This window comes from Bacillus rossius, chromosome 15, assembly GCF_032445375.1.
Source record: "Bacillus rossius redtenbacheri isolate Brsri chromosome 15, Brsri_v3, whole genome shotgun sequence".
Classification (NCBI taxonomy): domain Eukaryota; kingdom Metazoa; phylum Arthropoda; class Insecta; order Phasmatodea; family Bacillidae; genus Bacillus; species Bacillus rossius.
In genome coordinates this window covers 40,057,603-40,081,115 of record NC_086342.1, presented here as the reverse complement: position 1 = coordinate 40,081,115, position 23,513 = coordinate 40,057,603, and the positions used below count along the sequence as shown (strand labels likewise).

Here is a 23,513-nt window from a genome sequence, read left to right as displayed (position 1 = left end):
CCCATTCGTTTCCTACTTTTCCTATCATCGTCCTATCCTTAACAGAATAACACAGATTGGAAGAATTTAAATAGCAAACATGTATAAAAGTTATAGTTAAAATAATCTCTTCGTTAAAGTATTTGAATTAATGAGTGCAAATAAAAGAAAATTTATCAATTAAGTTGTGGATTTCATTTCACTCCTTCTTTGTATCCATACAAAATAGTGATAATTCAATAAAAATAATTCAATCTTATTCATAAAGTATGCAATCATTTCATCAATGTTTTGTTATGACGTTGTCACGTTAAACTATCGTCCGTAAACCGACTTTACAGACAACCAATTTGTTTTTAAATGCGGTGTTGCACGGACTGTGCTACGGCTGAGTGGAGGTGTGTGGGCGCCAGCACCAGGTGCTCCTGTCTGCTGGAGGCGCGCTCGGCAGCAGGTTGGCTCACGGACCAACCCAGCGAGGTCGCGTGGCTCGTGCACAAGTCCCCGGGAGAGGAGGGAGTGGCCGCGGTCTTAGAGAAGCCTCAGATGTGCATCAAGCTCTGTCCCTGCCCGAACACGCCAGAATATTCACCTTAGCCCAACCTCGGGGTTTGTGTTATGTTTGCGCAGGAAAAAGGAATTCAAATATTAAAAGTGGTCGGTTAGGTTGGCTACATTAAAACACTTTAAAACACTATTGACGGTTAGTTAGGTTAGTATAGCTACATTAAAATAAACAGAGAAATATATATATATATATTTAAATAAACCCGAGGTTGGCCGAACGTGAATATTCGGGCGTGTTCGGGCAGGGACAGAGCTTGATGTACATCTTAGGCTTCCCGCGGTCTTAGGGCCAGGCATGGGCCAAGTCTGTAGGTGTTTCCATTGGGGGAGGGGGCCCGCGGGAATACATTTACTATTACTATTCCCATTGCAGAGTTAAGATTTTCCAAGCGCCAGCGGGCCCCCTCCCCCGGGGATATACGCCCCCTCCCCCGGGGATATACGCCCCCTCCCCCGGGGATATACGCCCCCTCCCCCGAGGATATACGCCCCCTCCCCCGGGGATATACGCCCCCTCCCCAGGGGATATACGCCCCCTCCCCCGGGGATATACGCCCCCTCCCCCGGGGATATACGCCCCCTCCCCCGGGGATATACGCCCCCTCCCCCGGGGATATACGCCCCCTCCCCCGGGGATATACGCCCCCTCCCCCGGGGATATACGCCCCCTCCCCCGGGGATATACGCCCCTGGGGCCAGGGTCTCAGTTCGAGCCCAACCCCAGCAGGAATCAGGTTCATGACCACCGAGACCTTGCGCAAGGTTTTTAAGAGTCCCGTTTTCCTAACATGGGGTCTCACACGCCATGCTGTTTTTTTTAATCATTTTCGTGTCATCTATGTAAATAAAAATATAATTGTTAGTTCTTCAAAATCTTAATTCTTCGAAAGTTCTTCACTGATTGCTTTGCAGTTTTGACAAAACTTTATATTCGAATACCTTTGTCACACCAGTTACAGTAAAAAGATAGATTAAAATATAGATAGGTAATAATATAAATAAAGGAATGTTATTATGTTCATCTTCATTTTTGTAAAGATAAAGATATAGAAAGGAAGATATAAACACAGAGATAGAGATACATCGAGATATAGGGAGATAGATTTAGATACATACAGAAACATGTATAAATAGAGAGATATAGAGATAGAGTCATATGAAGAGATGGCTATACATAGATGCTAACAGCAGTACCCGCATTGCCCTGGCTTAACACAGGGTGAAGGGGACTGTTTTCGAAATCAGATGTAGACAGTAATTGTCTTCTTTTTTAAATGTCAAGTGTACAAAGTAAATATGCCTTTTTTATGTTATAAAAATGAATTTATCACTTTGTCACTTCCATTAGGGATGGAATTTCACATTAATAAGTAGCCTATGTGTTAATACAGGTTTTAAAATATCTGTTTGCCAATTTTCATTCAAATTCGTGTAGCGGTTTTTGTGTGATTTAGTAACAAATATCCAAACATACACACTTTCACATTTATAATATTAGTAGGATAGTAGGCTATAGAGAGATAGATATATAGAGAGATAGATATATAGAGAGATAAAAATATTTTAAAAATAAATATAGAGAAATATAATGATTTTATAGACAGAGAAAGATAGAGATAAGCCGAAAATTCTTTGAACTAAATAGTAATGCTGTTGTAGGCCATGAAATCGTATTTCTGCTTGTTCGAATTTTTAAGTTGTTCCTACATTTTGTGATAGAAACTGTGGGTAGGTTTGAGAAGCAGAATACAGTCTTTTTTTCTTGAAACCATTTCATGCGCTTTCCGTTGGGCACACACCCGAATTTATTTCCACCAATACAAGCGAAATATTGCCTACTGGAGCGTCAAGAGAAGCACCAAGGTAGGGCACTGTCTTAAAAACACATTTCCCACATTTTTCTGTGGTCACACCACTGATATCTTCATATTTGCGCAGTGTTTTTTTGACGTGATAACTTCTTATAAATCGATGAACGCCGGCTGCACGCACGAAAAAGCATGACTCATTGTCACGTTCCGCAGGAGCCGAGCGTGAAAGAACCGGCCAACCACCGTGCGAGAAAATCTTCTATAATATCAAACAGGTTACGGCGGGCTTTTTAAAAGTGGAAAATTTAAACAATTTGATTTATTTGTCCAATTTCGTCATTTCAAATTAACAATTTATTGACATTGATTTGATTTCAGTTTATTTCTATAATTAATTGTTCGTGATTATATTTAAACAAATTATATAAATTAAATTTGCAAAATTGTAAATAATATTTGAAAATTAAAAAGAATGCAATTTTTCATCAATGTTTTCTTATGACGTTATCACGTAAAATTATCGTCCGTAAACCGACTTTACAGACAAATTACCCCCCCCCCCCCCTTTTTTTTTTGTGCAGCCAGCCACAAATTGATTGACTCAGTATTGAGTTTTTTCCTTGAAGAGAATGTTCTCCACCGGATTGTGGTACAAAGTAAGTAAGATTTAAAGTATCCTGTTTAATAATCATCCCTTCTTCTGCATTTCAACTTCAGGTAAGTCTGGCTCTATGCTTTCCACTCCGTAATTGTTATCTGAAGCAGCTGTAGCTTTTGTTTCTTTTTAGGCCATTTTGACTTAGTAAATTTGTTGTTCAGACATGTTCTGATTTTTTGACGTGACAACGTCTAATAAATCGATGAACGTCGGCTGCACGCACGATAAAGTGTCCTGTTACGCACATTGTTCCGTTACGCTGTGTCCCGTTACGCTCATTGTACACTTGCGCCGCATCTATCTCTCTTCCACTCGACTGTTTATAAAGTGAAGTGAAAAGTTAATGTGGTTTTCATTGCTTATTACAACAACAATTTCGGCAATAAAGGTTAATTATTCTTGCATTTTAAAAATCTGATTACTAGTATAATTTCAAATATGTATTCTTTTATTATTTAAAAAAATGATTCAATTTTATTCATTAAGTATGCAATCATTTCATCAATGTTTTGTTATGACGTTGTCACGTTAAACTATCGTCCGTAAACCGACTTTACAGACAACCAATTTTTTTTTTTTTTTTTTCACTTTTAGAACACAATATTTTCAAGGTTTTGCCTGGACTTCTTCCTCACATTTCTTTCCACGCACATGTGTGTCACGATGGACCCTGTGAATGAGAGATCCCTGCTCCAATCTCTCTGATCCGGCTAGGCCCTCTTCTTGCCTGGCCAACTCTGTTACCACCACTGAACTTAGAAACGAGACTCACAAACCTGGAAATAAGAATGGTGATATTTGGTGAGAAAACTAAAATGATAATTTCGTTTGTTGTATACAACAATAAATCAATATCATACACACTCGCATAAATTATTTTTTTTTATTTTCAAGCATACACAACAAAATATATAACGTACTTTTCAGTTTTTGACGTGACAACGTCTAATAAATCGATGAACGCCGGCTGTACGCACGGAAAAGTGTCCCGTAACGCACATTGTCCCGTAAGCTGTGTCCCGTTACGCTCATTATACGCTTGCGCCGCATCTATCTCTCTTCCACTCGATTGGAACAACCATCGATTATCTTTTTCGAGGCACATTAAACTTGAAACACTCCCATTCGTTTCCTACTTTTCCTATCATCGTCCTATCCTTAACAGAATAACACAGATTGGAAGAATTTAAATAGCAAACATGTATAAAAGTTATAGTTAAAATAATCTCTTCGTTAAAGTATTTGAATTAATGAGTGCAAATAAAAGAAAATTTATCAATTAAGTTGTGGATTTCATTTCACTCCTTCTTTGTATCCATACAAAATAGTGATAATTCAATAAAAATGATTCAATGTTATTCATAAAAATATGCAATCATTGCATCAATGTTTTTTATGACGTTGTCACGTTAAACTATCGTCCGTAAACCGACTTTACAGAGAACCAATTTTTTATTACGCCAAAGAGTATAACTTCTAACGCGCGTACCTTTCGGCTCCTCACTTCTTGGCTTCACCCCCCTCGTCAAAAATAAGACCTTATGCTCCATCTGTGTATTTCCCTAATCTCTGTGCGGTATGTATAGGCAACCTTACAAAGTCGTTAACGTTTCAAAAGTAAATTATGACAACCTTGAATTTCTTTGCTATCTTTCTTTGCTGGGAATATTCAACAATACGGGACAACCAAAACACTATGTTAAAATATTTTATGTTTTTTTTTTTTTTCAAAAATTATAACCTGATTAGCCAAAATATGTGAGTGTTTAAAAGCATAACCTCAGTTTCAAAAGCAAAAATACACCCGTGAACACGTCTGCACATGTGCACATGACATCAGCCTTGCTTATTTCATTGCTACCTAGATAATTCAACATTGTAAAAAAATATTCCATAATATAATAACTTACCTTTTATACTCGACACGCCACTCTGTTAATACACCATTCCATAGACTCAATTATAAACAAAGAACGTTTGTGAAATTACTTTTTTATTCAAGTTATTTGGTAAAGAAAATGTTTGGTTTTCTTTAGTTTTAAAAATTAATTTTTGATGTTAGCATTTCTCAACCACATTGTTATTTTAGTGGCCATATTCCGCCTAATCAGTTTCGCCCTATGGCTACTTCGGCCTGCGGTGTATAGAAGTAAACAGAGATTTGACTCCCAGATTAAATATAATTCCTTATATTTCTCTCTGAAAATGGTCTCTAATGATTCTGACACTACCAGCCACATAGAATAAAAATAAAGGGATTTAGGTTTGTACCGGACGATATCAGTAAATAGGCTTTTACCGAGTTCTTCGGGTTCATGGTCTAGGGGCCCTTTAAACCATTTATACACTTTAATCAAATATTGTGGAATATTTTATTTCATGTGCTGATATTAATTAAATTAAATTAAGGATTTTCATAAGAATTCATTAGAGACGGAAGGTTGTGTTCGTTGATGACCTAAAGGAATGTTAAGTTAACCTAGTTGTTTCACAATACTTAACCATATTTGGCTCGTAAAAAGGTGGTATTAATTTACATAAATGCCCGTCTGATTAAAATACACACAAACTGGCTTTATTGAAAGTGGTAGCCATAAAAACTGCAGCAACTGCGCAACAAAAAAAAATGTTGAAATATTAACTAGTGCCTTCAAGAAAGAACTGATTCATTCAAACACGCATGAAAAACAAAATGAACATAAGTGTTGGTATTTAAACATAAACATTTACCGAGGTATCCCGATTCCTTTATATTATTCCTATATATATTATTAGTATAGTAATGCATTTTGTTATTATTATTTTTAACACACGAGACAGGAATTTTAAAAGAAAAAAAAATATATTTTGACATCGCAATTTAAAATTACAAAGGCCACCATCGTGACGATGAAATATTTGTTGATTCACAGCGCTATCTAAAAATAAAAAAAAATTAAAAAAAATTAAAAAAAGTAAAATGGTTTTGTCCACATTAAAATATTATTCGAGTCAAAATAACAACTTAATAAAGTAAAATTATAGCTAAGTAACAAGTGACATGTTAAAATTTACTTATAATTAATCCCTAAATATTGTTACGACCTATGTGGGGAAAACTGGGTTCGTAAAGGATATCCCAATTAAGTGTTATTACAGTTTTATTAATTACTAGTTTTACATTACTAATAAATAATTGTACTTAAAAATATCCTATCTTAAATCACTGGCACTTAAAAATGTTTATTCTCCAGTCACTCAATGTCTGTCAAGTTCCACAGTTCGCACTCCTCACTGGAGCTGGGCTCGACAGTGGTTCGCCCCTCACCTCGTGCCTGCCCACACACACAGTCTCGCGCCACTCAGTCGCACTCTCTCGATCCCGTCACTCCGCGTCGCGCCACTCTCGAGGGGGTCTCTCACCCTCTTCGCCGATATCGCACTTCCCTTCACTCGCGGAACTCTCCGAACTCTCGGAACTCCCGCGGAGGCCGGCGTCGCTGCTTAAGTACCTGGCGTGCCCTTCTCGAATCGCCGAGAGTGTCTGTGAAGAGTCGCGTCATGCCGGGTCGACCCGCCGCCCGAACAGTCCAGAAAGGCGGTGCTTGTGCACGTCACTCCACGCGGCGGCCCGCGGAATTCCCAAGGCCACTCAGCGATATATAACAGTGCCGAGGAAGGACAATGCGAGGGTGAGAAGGGGAGAGTGGGTAGCGAGGACCCCTGTGATCCGGCCAGGCGCGCGTGGCATACCTTCCATCAGTGGACCGCACGTGGCCGTGCGGGGCCGCCAGCCAGCTCCGAACCTGGCGTCGCGGTCTGGTCTCCAGCGTTCTTAACAATATGACATTCTGATGTTGGTATGTTAGTGTACAGAAAGCTCATCGTAGTCCCTATCTGATAACAGCTCCCTGTGTCTGCACTGTAGCTCGTGCAGGGACGACCTAGCTAACTCTGGTCCAAGGAGAATGCACACAGAGAGCCGTCCTCCGTCTAGCTCATGTGGGTCGCCCTAGCAATAATGGGTTCAAGGAGAGCGCACACTAGCGCAAGTGAGCTCTTGAGGCAGGGAGCCGTCTTCTGTTTAGCTCATGTAGGGATGCCATAGCTAGCTCGGGTCTAAGAAGACCACACAATAGCAAGCGTGAGTACTTGAAGCAGGGAGCCATCATCCGTGCAGATCGTGCAGGGATGCTTCGACTAACTTGGCTACAAGGAGAGTACACACTAGAGCACGCGATCTCTTAGAGCTGAGAGCTGTCCTACAAGTAGCTCGTGCAGGGATGCCATAGATAACACAGGTTCAAGGAGAGCACACACTAGCGCCTTTGAGCTGTGGAGGCAGAGGCGCATCAACCGCGTGGCTCGAGAATGGACACCCTAGCTAGTTTGGCTCCAAGGAAAGTGCACACTAGCAAGCGTGAGCTCTTATGTCAGAAAGCCATCAACCGCGTAACTCGCGCAGAGACGTCCAAGCTAGCTCGGGTCCAAATGAGCGCAGACTAGCATGCGTGATCACTTGCAGCAGAGAGCCGTTCTCCATGTAGCTCGTGCTGGGATGCCCTAGTTTACACTTGTCCAAAGAGAACCTACACTAGCGTGCATGAATTATTGAGACATAGAGCTGTTCTCCGTGTTTGTTTGCGAGCAGGCACATGTTAATTATAGGATGCCTCCTCCCCCCCCCTTTCTGTACTTCGATCACCTTTTTATGTGTACAGAAAAACTTCAATATACGAAATTTGAAATTTTCCTAATTTACGAAAGAAATTTTTGACCAAATGTCATGTTATGAATATTCGGATTTTTAATTTGCCATATTGATTTTATATCGCATCGAAATTATTTTTATTTTGGAAGGAAATATTTTAACTATTTTATATCTAGTACGATTTTAATAAGCTTAAAAATAATTATTTGTTTATATTTTGCTTTATTTTGTTTACAGACATTCGAGCAGGAAAATGCGTTAATTTTCTTTTTACGCTTCAATAATTAATATATATTATAGTATTTTTTCGCTTGAATAATAAAATATGTAAAGATTCTGTATAATTGATTACGAAAAGTTAATTCTTTTTTAGTTCCTTAACATTTTTTTTGTAATTCCTATATAAATAACTTATAACTCAATTTTTCGTTTCACTTACACCTATCACAATTTCTAGAATGATTTTCTTTGAAGATAGAGTTTATTTATTTAAAATACCCTCTCCCCTGTGAGTGGCGCGGCGGTCTGGAGCCTTATCTCGCCGTCAATTTTTTTTCCTAACCTAACTAAAAACTAAGAGTTTTTGGGAGGGGTCTGGGTTAGGGAGAGACTCTAAGTGCGTCTCAGGCCGAAGCACTGTAATCATGCAGGGTGTTAGCCATGCATCATGTGCTAGGAGGGGATTGGCCAGCCATGGCAGCAATTGGCGCCATGACTAACTACCCTCACTGACTATCCTAGACTAAGACTAGATAAGTTGAGCCCAGGTGAAACCTGCATAGACACAGGGAAAACCCTGGGCACTTACATGCGGGATGCAAAATTTCATGCATTAATATCAAGCAGGTTCAATACGGGAAACAGAAGGATGTTTCCGGAAGAAGAGTTGGACAGGGTAGAAATAAACTACTAAGCAAATGGGCGGGAACTTGGTCACTGCTGTCCGCATTTCAGTTGGTGGCACTGGTTGTCTCCCGCCAGGCTGCCAGCCTCTGAGAGGGAGGGTTGCTGCCTCGTGACGTCACCGCCAGACAATGGCGGGGAGAGTGTACTGGGAGGGAAAGTCCCGGCTCCCCGCGTGTGAAGCCAGTACACCGTCACAAGGACTTCAGCTGGAACTGAAGAGTGCGCCTCGAATAAGAAAAGCTGTCCAGTGGACTGGATCTTCGTGGAAAGTACGTCATGTCTGAGCTTCCAAGGCCTCTGTGCCGTCGTAAGCAGTGCAAACCGCCTTATTTTGGGTCCGGTATGACCTTGAGATTAGTTTTTATGAGAAAATTTCCTTTATAATTGAAATGTGTGCTTCAGACCTTCGAAAAGCGCCGTTGAAAACGGACAGCACTAATCAATATTTCGTTTTGGTCTTCTTGGCTTCTTGTTCCTACCATAAAATATACATTCGAGTTTGCATTGATTCCCAACAAGCTGGATTTTTTCACAGGTCTTGACTACGTCATTACGAATGATGTGTCGAAAGTCCCCATCAATCCCGCTTGTGCGTTGTTTTTTATTCGAGGTCAAAGGTCACCAATTTCTGTTTTTTTTTACGTATATCTCTAAAACGACAAGAGATACTGAAAAAAGTATCAGACAAAGTTTGTAGATCGTGAAATTCTCTACAAAAAAATGTACGAATACTTTTTTTCCCCCTACGAATCACCATTCTCGAGTTATCGCGATTTCAAACCTCTAAAATACTAATATGCACTCATATGCGGCCAGTATGCATCATCGGGTCTTCCATTTGAAGAAAACAAATATTGGAGTATTGGTTTTTGTGACTCACACACTCAAATAAGGGGAAAACATACAATTTTGAGTGAGTCAACTATCCGTTTCTAATTCCATTGGTCGGTTGGCCTTGAGTAGCATCTGCCTGCGACACTCCATTGTTCAGCTAGAAACCGGCGTATACCTGCTTTTTCCAAGGGACATAACTGTAGTAAATCCAGTCAGTTTTTAACAGTATTTCGTAGTGTAAATAGACGTGTTTGTAGATGATATTTTCATTTTAAACTGTGCCGTCACAAAATTTTATAAAAATGTCAGAAGTTTGCTTCAATTTCAGTGAATCTTTGACTGAAGGTGAAATAATTGTGGTTGTTGATCGTGGAATGAAAACCTTGATCGATTCAAGTAAAGAAAGGAGCGGTGGGTTTGAGGAATACTTGAAAGACAAACCATCTGTAACAATCCATAAGCAGTGTCGTATAGTGTACACCCGGAAGAGCAGCATTGCTGCAGCTAAAAGACAACGCGAGGTGGAAACAGCTGGTACATCTGGGAATTGTCCTCCTCATACTAGAGCGCGAGGAAATGGCTCTTCTTTTTGTTTCAAAGAATACTGCTTGTTTTGCGGCAATGAACTAGATAAAGCGGCTGAAATAAAGAAAGCGCAGTATCTTCGGCATAGAGTGTCCCAAGTTTCAACATTTGTTTTAAAAACACCGTCTTGAATGCAGCTCAGATTCTTTTTAATTAATAAAATATTTTCCCATCCAATTTCCTTGATCGAAATATATCGTGGGGTATTAATAATGAGGAAACCACGTTAAAAAAAAGCGCGGAGTACGCTAGTTCAGAGGTGGTGCGGAAATGTGTGCAGATAATTGAAAATAAGACATTCCTACATTCTAAAGTCACGATATCTCGAAAGCGGTGCTTCGTAAGGGGGAAAAAAAAAGTATTCATACATTTTTTTTTTAAGAATTCCGCGATCTACAAACTTTGTCTGATCAGGGTGTCCACAGTTAGTACTTTCGTACTGGATCTAGTACTTTTATAATTTTTTTAAGTGGTCTAGTACATTTACGCTCAGATCTAGTACTTTTTTTCTTTAATATAATAATACTAGCTGCCTGACCCGGCTTCGCACGGCTATACTAATAGAAAAAAATTAAGCCACATCTCCCATTTACAGTAATAGTAAATAAAAAAAATTCATTGAAAATTTATTACAATGCTGTATAATGTACCGGAGAGAAAATGAATAGCACCGATGGTTTCCCGACTCGTGCACGCAATGTACAACTGATGTACCCGTACTTCGCTACGGCAGTCTACAGGCAGATCACTCTTGCGCCGCTCATTATACATGCCCCTCCTTGTGGGTACGCCACTGCCGCGCGATGCCCGTTGCCATGGAGACGCAGAAGGCATGAACAATGCAAAATCCTGTTCTCATGCAGACAAAGTACCCACTGTTGCGTGGTTTTAACCACCCATGGGATCTAATTTTCGGAAAATATCATCCTGCGTAACATAAGGAACATTACTGTGAAGTTTCAAGTCTGTAGAATATATATATACTTGAAAAAAAAAAGCAATTTTTGATATTTAAAGTACCCCCAAAATTTCAACGGTGATGAGGACTGCACTAACAATGAAATAGTCGTTGTCATAGAGACGAATGCAGCATCAACAAAGCAACAGCCGTTGCCATGGTGATTTCTTACCAAAAACTGGACATTTTGATATATTACGCCCCCGAAACTCCCCTTGGGATCGGATTTCCGCAGAATCCGTTCTTAGTGAGCGTCTACATCACAAAATGAGTAACTATGCTAAATTTCAAATCAATCGGGTGTATAGTTTTAGAGATCTCGTGATGAGTGAGTCAGTGAGTGGTATTTCGCATATATATATGTATGTGTGTATATATATATATATATATATATATATACACACACACACACACACACACTAGATAATGCACGGCATGCGTTGCAATGCCTCAATCAATTTTTTAATTTATTAATAATGTAATTTTTTTTAACGTATACTAAGCATCTCTCTTTATCTCTCTAATTATCTATCTCTCTATGTATATCTCTATAACTCTCTCTATCTTTCTATTTATATCTCTATCTCTCTATATATCTTTCTAGCGGACCCGACAGACATTGTCCTGCCCAAATGTACTTTTTGTGAGATATGGATATGGCGGTAAGTATTTCTACGCTGGACATTTTGTATCTTCTCATTATACATACCCCTCCTCTTGGGCACGCCACTGCCGTTTTCAAAAACCTTTCCAATGGTTACGCAGAAGGCAACAACAATGCAAAAGCCCGTTGCCATGGAGGCTAATTATCAACAATGCTTAGTTTTTTTTGCTTTTAAAGCGTGTTTTTTTAGTTTTTCTTAACTCAGAATCGAGATAAAATATCCAATTGTGAATCCAAACCATCCTCGAATCCCCGTGAACTCACACAAAAAATTTCATCAAAATCGGTCCAGCCATCTAGGAGGAGTTGAGTGACATACACACGCACACAAGAAATATATATATAAAGATATATATATATATATATCCTTGTCAGGATTGTAACGGGAGAGGAAAATTATTGATGGTACGAAAAATGAAAATTAATTAAAAATAATAAAGAATAACTCTAGTAAAAGAAAGAAAAGAAACAAATTAAACACAGAGAGAGGGAAAAAAAACAATAGTTTAGGTTTGCGATTTAAAGTGATAAAAAGTATTTTAATACTAATTGAACTCTTATGAGGGTACTGATTGCTTCGTTGTTAATATCACGGGTGTTTTTTACTTGTATGGGAAAATTAAGAATGATAAGGCATCTAGTGCGTGGCAACAATGTTAATAGGCAATAGGAAATCAACTTCTAGCGCCTGCGGCATTGTCAACACACACTTCGTACGTCTACTGCATGATGTATCTAACCCCCTCCAACGCATTTGATTCTAAATTGGACTTTTAGTAAGGATCCCTAATGTTATTGATAATATAATATAGCATATATCCTACCTCGATAAATGTACTATCCAACACTAAAAGAATTTTTCAAATCGGAACAGTGGTTCCTGAGATTAGCACGTTCAAACAAACAAACAAACTCTTCAGCTTTATAATATTAGTATAGATTACAGTAAATCCAATTTGTTTTATTAGTAAGCGTAATTATTTTTAAAAAATATATGGAATGTATGTGTGTGTGGTGTGATATGTAAGTTCGAGCATTGCAATGTCATAATAACTTCCTAAATTGTTAAAGCCGTAACAATTTATAATTTAGTACTTTTTTTTTTAATCTAGTACTTTTTTTCGCCTAGGTTGGTACGAAATTTTTTTTTCCTTGTGGACACCCTGTGTCTGATCCATTTTTACGGTAGCTGTTATCGTTTCGGAGATATACGGGGAAAAAAAAAAAAAAAACAGAAATCTTATTCACATTCGGATAAGGACACGGACTGCCCATAGACGGGCCTTACCTCATCCATCTGTGGGAAGCTGGTTACCGGTTCTAGAAACGGTTGGAATGCCGTGGTTGTGAGCACGAGACAGTGGGTCGCAGTCCAGTGGCGGCACTGTGGCGTAACCGGGAAGTGACGTCACACGCTGCCCGCCGCCAGAGCCACTGGCCGAGTTTACCTGTCGGCGACCCTAGAAGGAGGGGGGAGGGGGGGTGTTGGTCAAGGTCACTGCCGCCGAGAGCCAACGGCACCCAGTCCGACCCGCTTCGGCCTTCTTCGGCCGTCTCCGGCGACCCTCGGCGCGTGTAGGGTCACCATGCATGCCAATTTGCATCCCGCATGAATGTGCCCAGGGTTTTCCCTGTGTCTATGCAGGTTTTACCTGGGCCCAACCTATCTCTAGTTATAGTCTAGATTTAAGAGTGAGGGGAGTAGTCATGGCGCCAATCGCTGCCATGGCTGGCCAATCCCCTCCTAGCACATGATGCATGCGACCCTCTCCTTGCATGGCTAATCCCAGCATGACTAGGCGTATAGGCTTCGGCCTGAGACGCACCTAGGTCCCTCCCTAACCCGGACCCCTCCAAAATACACTTAGTTTTAGTTAGGTTAGGAAAAAAAAAAAAAATCGCGGCCAAGGAGGTCACACGCGGTGCTGTTCTCCAACCTCTATGGTCGCGACGTCCGCCTTTATTCCACGTCTGGCAACTAGAGGTGTAAAAGTAACGAAATAAAATTGGTTGTCTGTAAAGTCGGTTTACGGACGATAGTTTAACGTGACAACGTCATTACAAAACATTGATGAAATGATCAGAGTCGGCGCGACCATATAGGCGAACTAGGCAACCGCCTAGGGCGCCAAGTAGCTGGGGGCGGCGCAGCACGACACATAACAGCTGATATAATATGTTTAACAGTTATTGAAACTAAATGAAAATGGAATTTGTAACAGTTTGGGATGTTCATATTGATATAAGTAATTATTTAAAGTCCACGGTGACCTGTTTATGATTTGTAATAAGTAAAAAGGTAAAAAAAATAAACACAAGCCTGCTTACATTTGATTGTTGACAAAATCTTAGGCGTACGTGATGTATTTTGAGGCAAGGAAATTTTTTTTTTGAGGTGTCCAGCCGGGGGGGGGGGGGGGGGGGGGGAGGCATTAAGGGGCCCGCCTCGTCAGGGGTGAATGTGTGTTAGTGAGGCGGGATGATAAGCGCGACGCTCGCTGGTGCTTCCAGCGCGGTATAGCCTCTAAGCGCAAGTCTCTGAACTGGCGCGCATTCGTCTCGTCGTCACAGGATAACTGTGAAATTTGAGCGATGACCGTAACATTATATGGCGGAGAAATGAAGATAAAGGTGTTATGCAAGCCCCTTAAGTGCTTTCAAGAATCTGTACTTATTGTTTTATGCCTAAAAATTACTCTGAAAACATGCGTTTTAGGCATTTTAACGCTTCTAAAAATACAGTTTAAAAACTTAATCCGAAATTAAAAGTACTTTTAGGTCCTCAGCGAACTCTTAAATGCTATTCGTAAACAGGCCCCACTCGGATATCTTGAGTAGTTTTGAAATTGCGTTGTTTTTCCTGAAGCTCTGCACACCGTATGTGTGCCCGGGTAGGCGGGCCCCTTAAGGTTTTTCGCCTAGGGCGCCAATTTACCTTGCACCGGCCCTGGAAATGATTGCATAATTTTATGAATAAAATTGAATCATTTTTATTTTAATAATAAAAGAATAAATACTTTAAATTATACTAGTAATCAAATTTTTAAAATGCAAGTATAATTAACCTTTATTGCCGAAATTGTTGTAATAAGCAATGAAAACCACATTAACTTTTCACTTCACTTTATAAACAGTCGAGTGGAAGAGAGATAGATGCGGCGCAAGCGTACAATGAGCGTAACGGAACACAGCGTAACGGAACAATGTATGTAACGAGACACAGCGTAACGGAACAATGTGCGTAACGGGACACTTGTACGTGCGTGCAGCCGGCGTTCATCGATTTATTAAACGTCACGTCAAAAAAAGCGTACCCGTATGTATTCGTTACTATAACAATTAGTACTCGTTACTATCGTATCGTTACGTTACTCGTTACTTCTGATACCTCATAACATGCCGTGTTATGTTAGAGCAACGAATCCAGTCGTATTGCGTACGCGTACAGTATGACGTCGCGGCGTCGCAACATTCGTAATTTGTAGAAAACATACTTATGCATTACATACAAAACTGCGTAAGGTGCATTTTTTTTTAACTTTTCCTTATTTGGAACCAGACTTTTGTTTAAGTCATTCTAAATTAAAATTTATTTAATAGGTAAAGTGTAGAACTACAAGTGAACTGTTCCGTACTACGAAAAATGCGAGTAACTAAATGCAATTCGTGTGTAACGTTTCGTTACTCGTTACCATATGGTGCACCCGTTTCTCAGTACCGAATACATACGGTTTTTCTGCAGCTCTACTGGCAACTTCCCTTCATTCTCCGTCTGCTTGCTGAAGCACGAAGTGGCTTGTGAACTAGCGGCGCTAGTAGTAGCGTAGCCGGACATAAACACGTGTAACACCACAATCTTCCTGTTTTAAATACGCACTTGACATTTAATACACGCTTTCTTATGGGGGAAAATGCATTTGTTTGACTTCCACTTTAACACTTCAGATTAAATTTTTGACGTGACAACGTCTAATAAATCGATGAACGCCGGCTGCACGCACGAAAAAGTGTCACGTAACGCACATTTTCCCGTTACGCTGTGTCCCGTTAAACTCATAGTATGCTTGCGCCGCATCTATCTCTCTTCCACTCGATTGGAACAACCATCGATTTGAATTTTTCGAGGGACATTAAACTTGAAACACTCCCATTCGTTTCCTACTTTTCCTATCATCGTCCTATCCTTAACAGAATAACACAGATTGGAAGAATTTAAATAGCAAACATGTATAAAAGTTATAGTTAAAATAATCTCCTCGTTAAAGTAATAAACATATTTGAATTAATGAGTGCAAATAAAAGTAAATTAATGAATTAAATTGTATATTTAATTTCACTCCTTCTTTGTATCCATACATAATAGTGATAATTCCAAAACAAAAGATTCAATTTTATTCATAAAAGTATGCAATCATTTCATCAATGTTTTTATGACGTTGTCACGTTGAACTATCGTCCGTAAACCGACTTTACAGACAACCAATTTTTTTTAATGACTATTTAGCTAACCAAATATATACACACATTATCATAAAGATTCATTTGGCACACCAATACGTTTGGCCCGTACACTAACGTGTCTGCATGCAGGTTTGTGTTGCTACACGTGGTTTCCGCCGTCTTTGTGTTAACTTCCGTTCCATTTTCCACGGGATCACTCCCACCAAGCGCCGCATGCCGAGAGCTGAGATGTTTCCACATTAGCAGTGCACTGGGCTCCTTACTGGCGCGTGTGCATGTGCGCATGTGTGCATGTGCGCATGTGCGCATGTGCGCATGTGTGCATGTCTCCCTGCGGTCTGGCGCGCCGTCAGGAGGGGGCCACGGAACACTGCCATACTGGAAAACTACCATTAGTTCAAAGGGCGAGGCGGAATTCTGCCATATTTACTTATACACTCCATGGAATGAGTACAGCTGCTTTGCTTTCGAAGTACTGTATCGAATACATCTTCGTTATAAGAATACAGTGCTGCTCCCTATAATACATTTTTGGAAACATTTCTTTCTTCTCGTCCGCGATCTGGAGGTGATTTGTTAATATAACTATCGCCGTCAGAAGCGCTATATGTAATCTTTAAAGTTAACCTGAGAAACAGCTAGAGGTTGACAGCGCTATCTACCGAGTATTCTACACACTACTTCGAGAGCAATGCCGCTGTACTATTTCCATGTAGTGTATGAGAAAATATGGCAGAATTCCGTCTCGTCCTTTTAACTTATGGCAGTTTTCCGTTTTGGTACTTTTCCGCCTTTTTCGAAGAGGCCAGGCGGAATACTGTCATTATGGTAGTTTTCCGATATGGCAGTCTTCCGCGCCCCCTTCAGGACATACAGCACCGCCCTGAGGGTTTCTGCATTTCCCCTCCCCCCTGTCAACGGAGTGCGGGGTGGGGCGCATGCGTCACCCACTCCAACGCTATTGCTGTTCCGTTATCCACACCGTGCACGCCAAAGGCATTGTTTTCAGAGTGCTTTCAAAGTTTATTAATTGAATCATAGTTACGTCTGCAGGCTAATAGAGAAACCAATTGTTTGGCTCGGAACCCTTTAATTCCAAATATATATATATATATATATATATTAAATGTAAAATCAGGTAAAAACATTACGAAAAAAAAATTAATGAATTATCTGCTCACTCATGCAAACAAGAAATAAAATAGATATCCGCATGGCCCCCGCGTTCGATTACGGGCCTTGGACCCAGGATCCGTGACGGGAGGGGGGTGTGTCAATTTTACAGTCACGTGCTACATCATAATTGCATGGTTATTTCTCACCAACACTCTTTTTAGAATGTTATTTAACCTGAAAATACAGTGTATAATTATGGTTACTATTTTATAAGTTCAAACTAAGCTTTGTTTATGAAATATTCAATATGTGTTTTTCTAGTTTGTAAAAAAATTATAATAGTTTAAAGGTTTAAAAAATAAGCAGGGCTGAGCCCGGGCCACCCTGCTCCACCCTTGCGGGGGCCGTGGTTGCTTGCGAGGTAAAGTGCCCCCAGCAAGCACCTGAAACGAAGCGTGTGTTCGGAACAGACAGTGTGCTCACGAGGATCGACTGGTGTGTTGCAGATGTCGCCACCACGAGCGCTGCTGCTGTGCCTACACTGGATCCTGCGGGTGAGTCACTCACCGCTTGCGCCCGTCTCTGGGTACACCGAGATCATCTCTTGCAGGAGGAATTAGTTGCTTCATCATGGTTCTGCTTATCTCATATAAGTTGTTAAACAATAATACCGACGAGTCCTTATTTTAAACCAAACTTTTTTAAAATTATTACAGCGTACATTCAATGACAAAGTTTAGCACCCAGAAAAAAAAAATGAGAGCGAGTCTTTCAGTACTCGCCAGAGATGTGTAGCCTCCAACTTCTAACGAGCAAACTCACGCGTCCACATGTTACATTTAAACTCGAACACTAAGTTTAACGCAGTAATCATTAAAATGATGCCGAGGGTGATACATAAACGTAAATTGTGTTTTACAACTGCATGTCTGGATGTGAATCATACGTGATTTACGCACCCGCTACTAAATTCGCTGCCAGAGCAGCTAAGTCGACTATTGAATAATTTGATTAGCAGACCGAAATTTTAAACTATGTAATTAAACGGCTCCGATAAAAAGCGAAAAGACTTGAAAAAAATACTGAACCCCGGCTTTGTATCTGATTTTCGACAAAGAATTTTTTTTAAGATACGAATAATCTATTAATTAAACAGTTAATACCATAACTCGAACCGACGAGAGCAGCTGTGACGAGTCGCGTCATCCCGGGCCGACCCGACGCCCGAACAGTCGAGAATAGCGTCGCGTGTTCACGCCACACCGCGCGGCGGCCCGCGGAATTCCCCAGGCCGCTCAGCGATGGCTAACGGCGTCGAGGCAGGACGATGCGCGGGGAGCCGTGTAGCGAGGGGAGGAAGGGGTAGCGACGACCCTTGTAATCCGGCTAGGCACGCGTGGCCTGCCACCATTCTGTACCCCAGGTTGAAATAAGCCTTAGTTACAACCGGGTCAATTAATGAGAGAGTAAAAATCTGTTATTTAAAAAATTCTGGGTTTTTTTACTAACCTCCATATGCATTTGGTTGTCAAGAATTTAAAAAAAAATTATTAAACATTAATTTTCTAAATTATTAATTGATGTTGTTACATAAGTTACATAATATATAGAATAATTCATTTGCACTAAATATACACTTCAGTGTCAGCAGTAAGTAAATAAGGAAGATACGGTATTCCCCCTCACCTAGATGCAGGTCTCGGGGGACTCGACTGAGGTCAGACGTTTGAACACCGCCCGGGTGTAGGCGTGTACTCGGTATGGAGAAGTCCCGTTGCAGCACAACAGAGTAATGCAGTGTTAAAAACCAAATAGAAACACAACAGTACCTTTAAGAATCTTATCGTTGAAAGATTTGTGCAATGGGAGTGCATGACTTGATGTAAGCTTTTGGACATACGCCATTGCTAAGCACATGTATATCTGTAGAAGAAAACTACAAAAAAAAACCAAAAGACAAAAACAAAAACACAAATTAAGCAAAAAATTGCTGTTGTCAATAGGATGTAAACACCACATAATATTCCATAACAGGAATATGCTCAACAAACAAAGAAAAACAAAGAAAAATGGACTAACAGAACGAAAATAAAAAGCCACAAATGTTGACAGCAAAAATATATTGAACCCAAAGAAAAAAAGGGGAGCAGATAGAAGTTCCCGAAACGTCGCTTGTTTCTGTTTTGGAAAACTATTGTGTTTGGTTCGTATTTTCGTTTTGTCGTGTTTTTGTCTCGTTTCAACTGTTGTGCTGAATTTATTTTTGGGTTAAATATTTGTGTGCTGTCATCATGTGTGGTTTTTTTTTTCCCGTTATGTTAGTCCATTTTGCTTTGTTTTTCTTTGTTTGTTGAGCATATTCCTGTTATGGAATATTATGTGGTGTTTACATCCTATTGACAACAGCAATTTTTTGCTTAATTTGTGTTTTTGTTTTTGGGTTTTGGGTTTTTTGTAGTTTTCTCCTACAGATATACATGTGCTTAGCAATGGCGTATGTCCAAAAGCTTACATCAAGTCACCTTTCAGAATCGTTAATGTTCAAGGGGTTGAATTTAAATTACAGTGATTCATTCCACTGACCAATTATGTGGGTTTATATAATGTCTTTATGTAATGACGAAGAAAACAGGACTGTAAGCTTTTAATTTTTTTTTTTTTTTTTTTTTTTTGCGCAATAGACCTCCGAATACTCTAATTATCTCGGATGGTTATCACTACATGATAGTTTTGAAAAGCATATTGTGGAACTGTTCCTGCGTTATGCAACTGTATTGCGTATTGCCAATTCCGCAACGGAAAGACAACGGAAAAGCAAGTCTGAATGACGGCGTGTCAAAGCATTCGAGTCGTGGCGAAGTCGCCATGCAAACTTTTAAAGTTTCACGGTCAGATAAAGTTTTAAGAGCCAGGGGGAGGAAAAAAAGCCATTGGGAAAAAAAGGTGGACCGTGAAAAACCGACGTAGACTTGCAGGAAAGGATTTAAACTACGGCGTGGGGGGGGGGGGGGGGGGGTGGTTAGCGCGAGTGGTAAAATGTTGGCGCAAACTTGTGAGATAGGAGGGGGAGGGTGTGGGCTGCCGGGGTGGAGAGCACAACAGGACATGCGTGGACCGGCATTGGAGAAAGAGAATATGAGCTACCCGCCTAGCCACTGTTAACAGGTAAAATATAGACAGTCTGGCTAAACTTTTCATGCCGAAAGGCTTGAATGAAGATAAATGTAAAACTCAAAATGCTGAAATTACAAATTATTCTTACAAATTAATAAAAATTAAAATGTGCCGTAAATTTACTTAAAAATGGCACATACCTTATTTATTTTTTAGTCGAAATAGTGTACTGTCCCATTATTTAAAAAATATACGTATAATTATATCAGTTTGATAAATTTGTAGGATAAACGTGTTGGTTATAATCAACAAATAAAACTACAAATTATGTATAACACCTCAGAGGTGTAAGTAATGAAATACAGTAAAATTTACGGCTACCGTCAGCCACTATGGATCGTAAAACTAGGATAAGAAATGAATTAATAGTCAATAACAAACAGGTATCGCATGGCTTGTCGATTTTTTAATTAAGTTGGTTTTGAAACTTTTTTTTTACTTTGTGTGATGCTGGGATTATCAATGTGTGGTCTCACGTGCAGGAGGCGAGCTGTCTGTCACAGGCGGCGGGCCCCAGGTTACTGCCAAGGACAAACACGGTGCTGGGTGAGTAAGTCTGTTTGTCTTGCACATCAAACAAGTACTTTACTGCAGTCCTGGTTCTACAGCTTTGTGTACTTGCTTTGTGGTCTGACCCTGGCCTGAATAGGGGAAAAGACTTTGTTGTTGAATTTACCTTTTTATAATAATTATTGTATTATATATGGTAGTAATTTTTGTACTATAAGTTTGTATAATTTTTATGTTTAGTGTATTTGTATGTTTAAAGACATCCAGTAATATTTTTGCTATTCAATTGGAACTTTGCCTGGCATTAGTAGGCGGCGGTGTTAGCTGAGGAAAGACATAAAAAAAACTTTGGTGAACTTGTGTGCGATATACGATGGCCCGCGCTAAGTGAAGCTGGGAGTCCGGACGTACAAGATTGATAAAGTGGCGGTGGCGAGCACTGCAATGACTTGCGCTAAGCACTGCCGAGCGACCACACTCGGTGGTGCCAGCATACCTCCGTCTGTAGGAGTATTCTTAGCATATATGACAATCATAAAAAAATGAAGTTTTATATATTAACTAGCTGCAGTACCCAGCGTTGCCCGGGCTGAACACAGGGTGAAGGGGAACTGTTTAGAGATCAGATGTAGTTAGTAATTGTCTTCTTAATTTTAATGTCAAGTGTGCAAAATAATTTATATCACTTTCAGATCCCGACAGACGTTGTTCTGCCAGTTTATAGTTATTTACCTGGTCTGTATGTAATATAGACTCTATAAAGCAATGTAGAAAAAAAAACTGAAAAATATGGGATTACTAATATTGAAAAGATTCCATTATCTATCTAATGCTCGGCATGCATTGCAATGCCTCATTCAGTTTTGTTTTGTAAAATGTTTGAAGTAGTTACACATACACAAATAATCTATCCATGTCTCTAAATATATATTTATCTCTATCTACATTTATAGTCCTATATAGCTATGTATCTCTCTATCTGTATTTATCTCTTTATATTTACATATATACCCCACACTATCTCTATGTATTCTATATGAGGGTACTGATTGCTTCGTTGTTAATATCACACGGGTGTTTTTTACTTGTATGGAAAATTAAGAATGATAAGGCATCTAATGCGTGGCAACAATGTTAATAGGCAATAGGAAATAAACTTCTAACGCCTGCGGTATTGTCAACACACACTTCGTACGTGTACTGCATGTTGTATCTAACCCCCTCCAACGCATTTGATTCTAAATTGGACTTTTAGTAAGGATCCCTAATGTTATTGATAATATAATATAGCCTATAGCAGTTCTCGATAAATGTACTATCCAACACTGAAAGCATTTTTCAAATCGGACCAGTGGTTCCTGAGATTTGCGCGTTCAAACAAACAAACAAACTCTTCAGCTTTATTATATTAATATAGATTTTATTTGAAATAAATAATAATTGCGTCATAAATACGCTAGCTCTATTTGTATGTAAAGTTTAAAGTTTTATCATCTAATTAGTAATGGAGCAAGGTGGCATTAAAAAAAATGTTGAAAACCTTAGAAGGAAATTATTTGTAACTAAACTAGCCCTTGTAAGAGTACATCAGTGTCTTGTAATATTTTTTGCTTATAAAATTACAATAGCAAAGCTTGTATTGTCACCAAATAAACTTTTGCATAATAGCATAGTTAACGACAGTGCAAAAGGTTGCAGAAGTTGCTGCTCATCCTAAAGCACAAACATGACAAACCTGATTTTAACAACAAAAAAATCTATTACTATAGCTTCCCAGAAGCTCACGGCATGCTTTGAAATGATATCTTTCTTATTTTAATTTTTTTTTTTCCATGAACTGATCTTGACCGTACACCATTAAAATATTTTTGTACTGTTACAAGGATAGTCGGAAACTCAGTTGTCAAGAAATAGTTTTTTAAATATACTACAAGAAAGATATTGTAACTTTATAGAACACATGACTTACATTTGCATGTTTGAAATACTATATTTTTCTCTAGCAAGCGTCACACTACAAGAATACTAAAGAAAATTCACGATGGCCTCCCAATTCCGCCAGAGCAACATCGTCAGAATACAAGAGTATCATTTGTAATGGACTTTCCTTGCAAAAGTAATATCATTTTCCTTAATTGTGGTTTCGCGTACCGGAGAGCCAGTTTCCCAGGGATTCCTGGGACCACCGCAAGGGAAGGCCGATATCTTTGTGAATGTACTTCGGGAGTGTCGCATGTTCACAGTCTTGAGTGAGCCCGCTGTCGAAAAGACGCTGAGCTATAACATCAATTTATTTTCAGTTTTGAATTTTTTTTTCCACCAAGTTAACAAAAAAACAAACAAATGGTATTATGAATGCCAGCTCGGTAAAAAAATGTCAAGATTTTTTTATGTGAATAACCCATTCAGGTTTATATTAATGCAAGTTGTTGATATTTAATGTCAATAATATTATTTGAAATATTTTCCTGTAAAACTATCATGATAGCCCTATTGCATTTTGTGTTTCATCTAAAAAAATTAAAATAGATATTTTATTAATTAAACCTCACACATTTTTTTTAATAACAAAGATCACTAGCATGACTTTTTAAATTCTA

General features: G+C 39.4%; 1 protein-coding gene across 1 annotated transcript in view; it reads left to right on the top strand.

Annotated features, from left to right (window-relative positions):
- LOC134539400 (uncharacterized) overlaps positions 1-23,513 on the top strand; it is a 146,105-nt gene that overhangs the window by 63,517 nt on the left and 59,075 nt on the right. The window contains exons 2-3 of the mRNA XM_063381401.1: positions 17,736-17,783; positions 20,886-20,949. Of these exons, the coding sequence (XP_063237471.1) occupies positions 17,736-17,783; positions 20,886-20,949 (112 nt within the window). The remainder of the gene's footprint in view (positions 1-17,735; positions 17,784-20,885; positions 20,950-23,513) is intronic.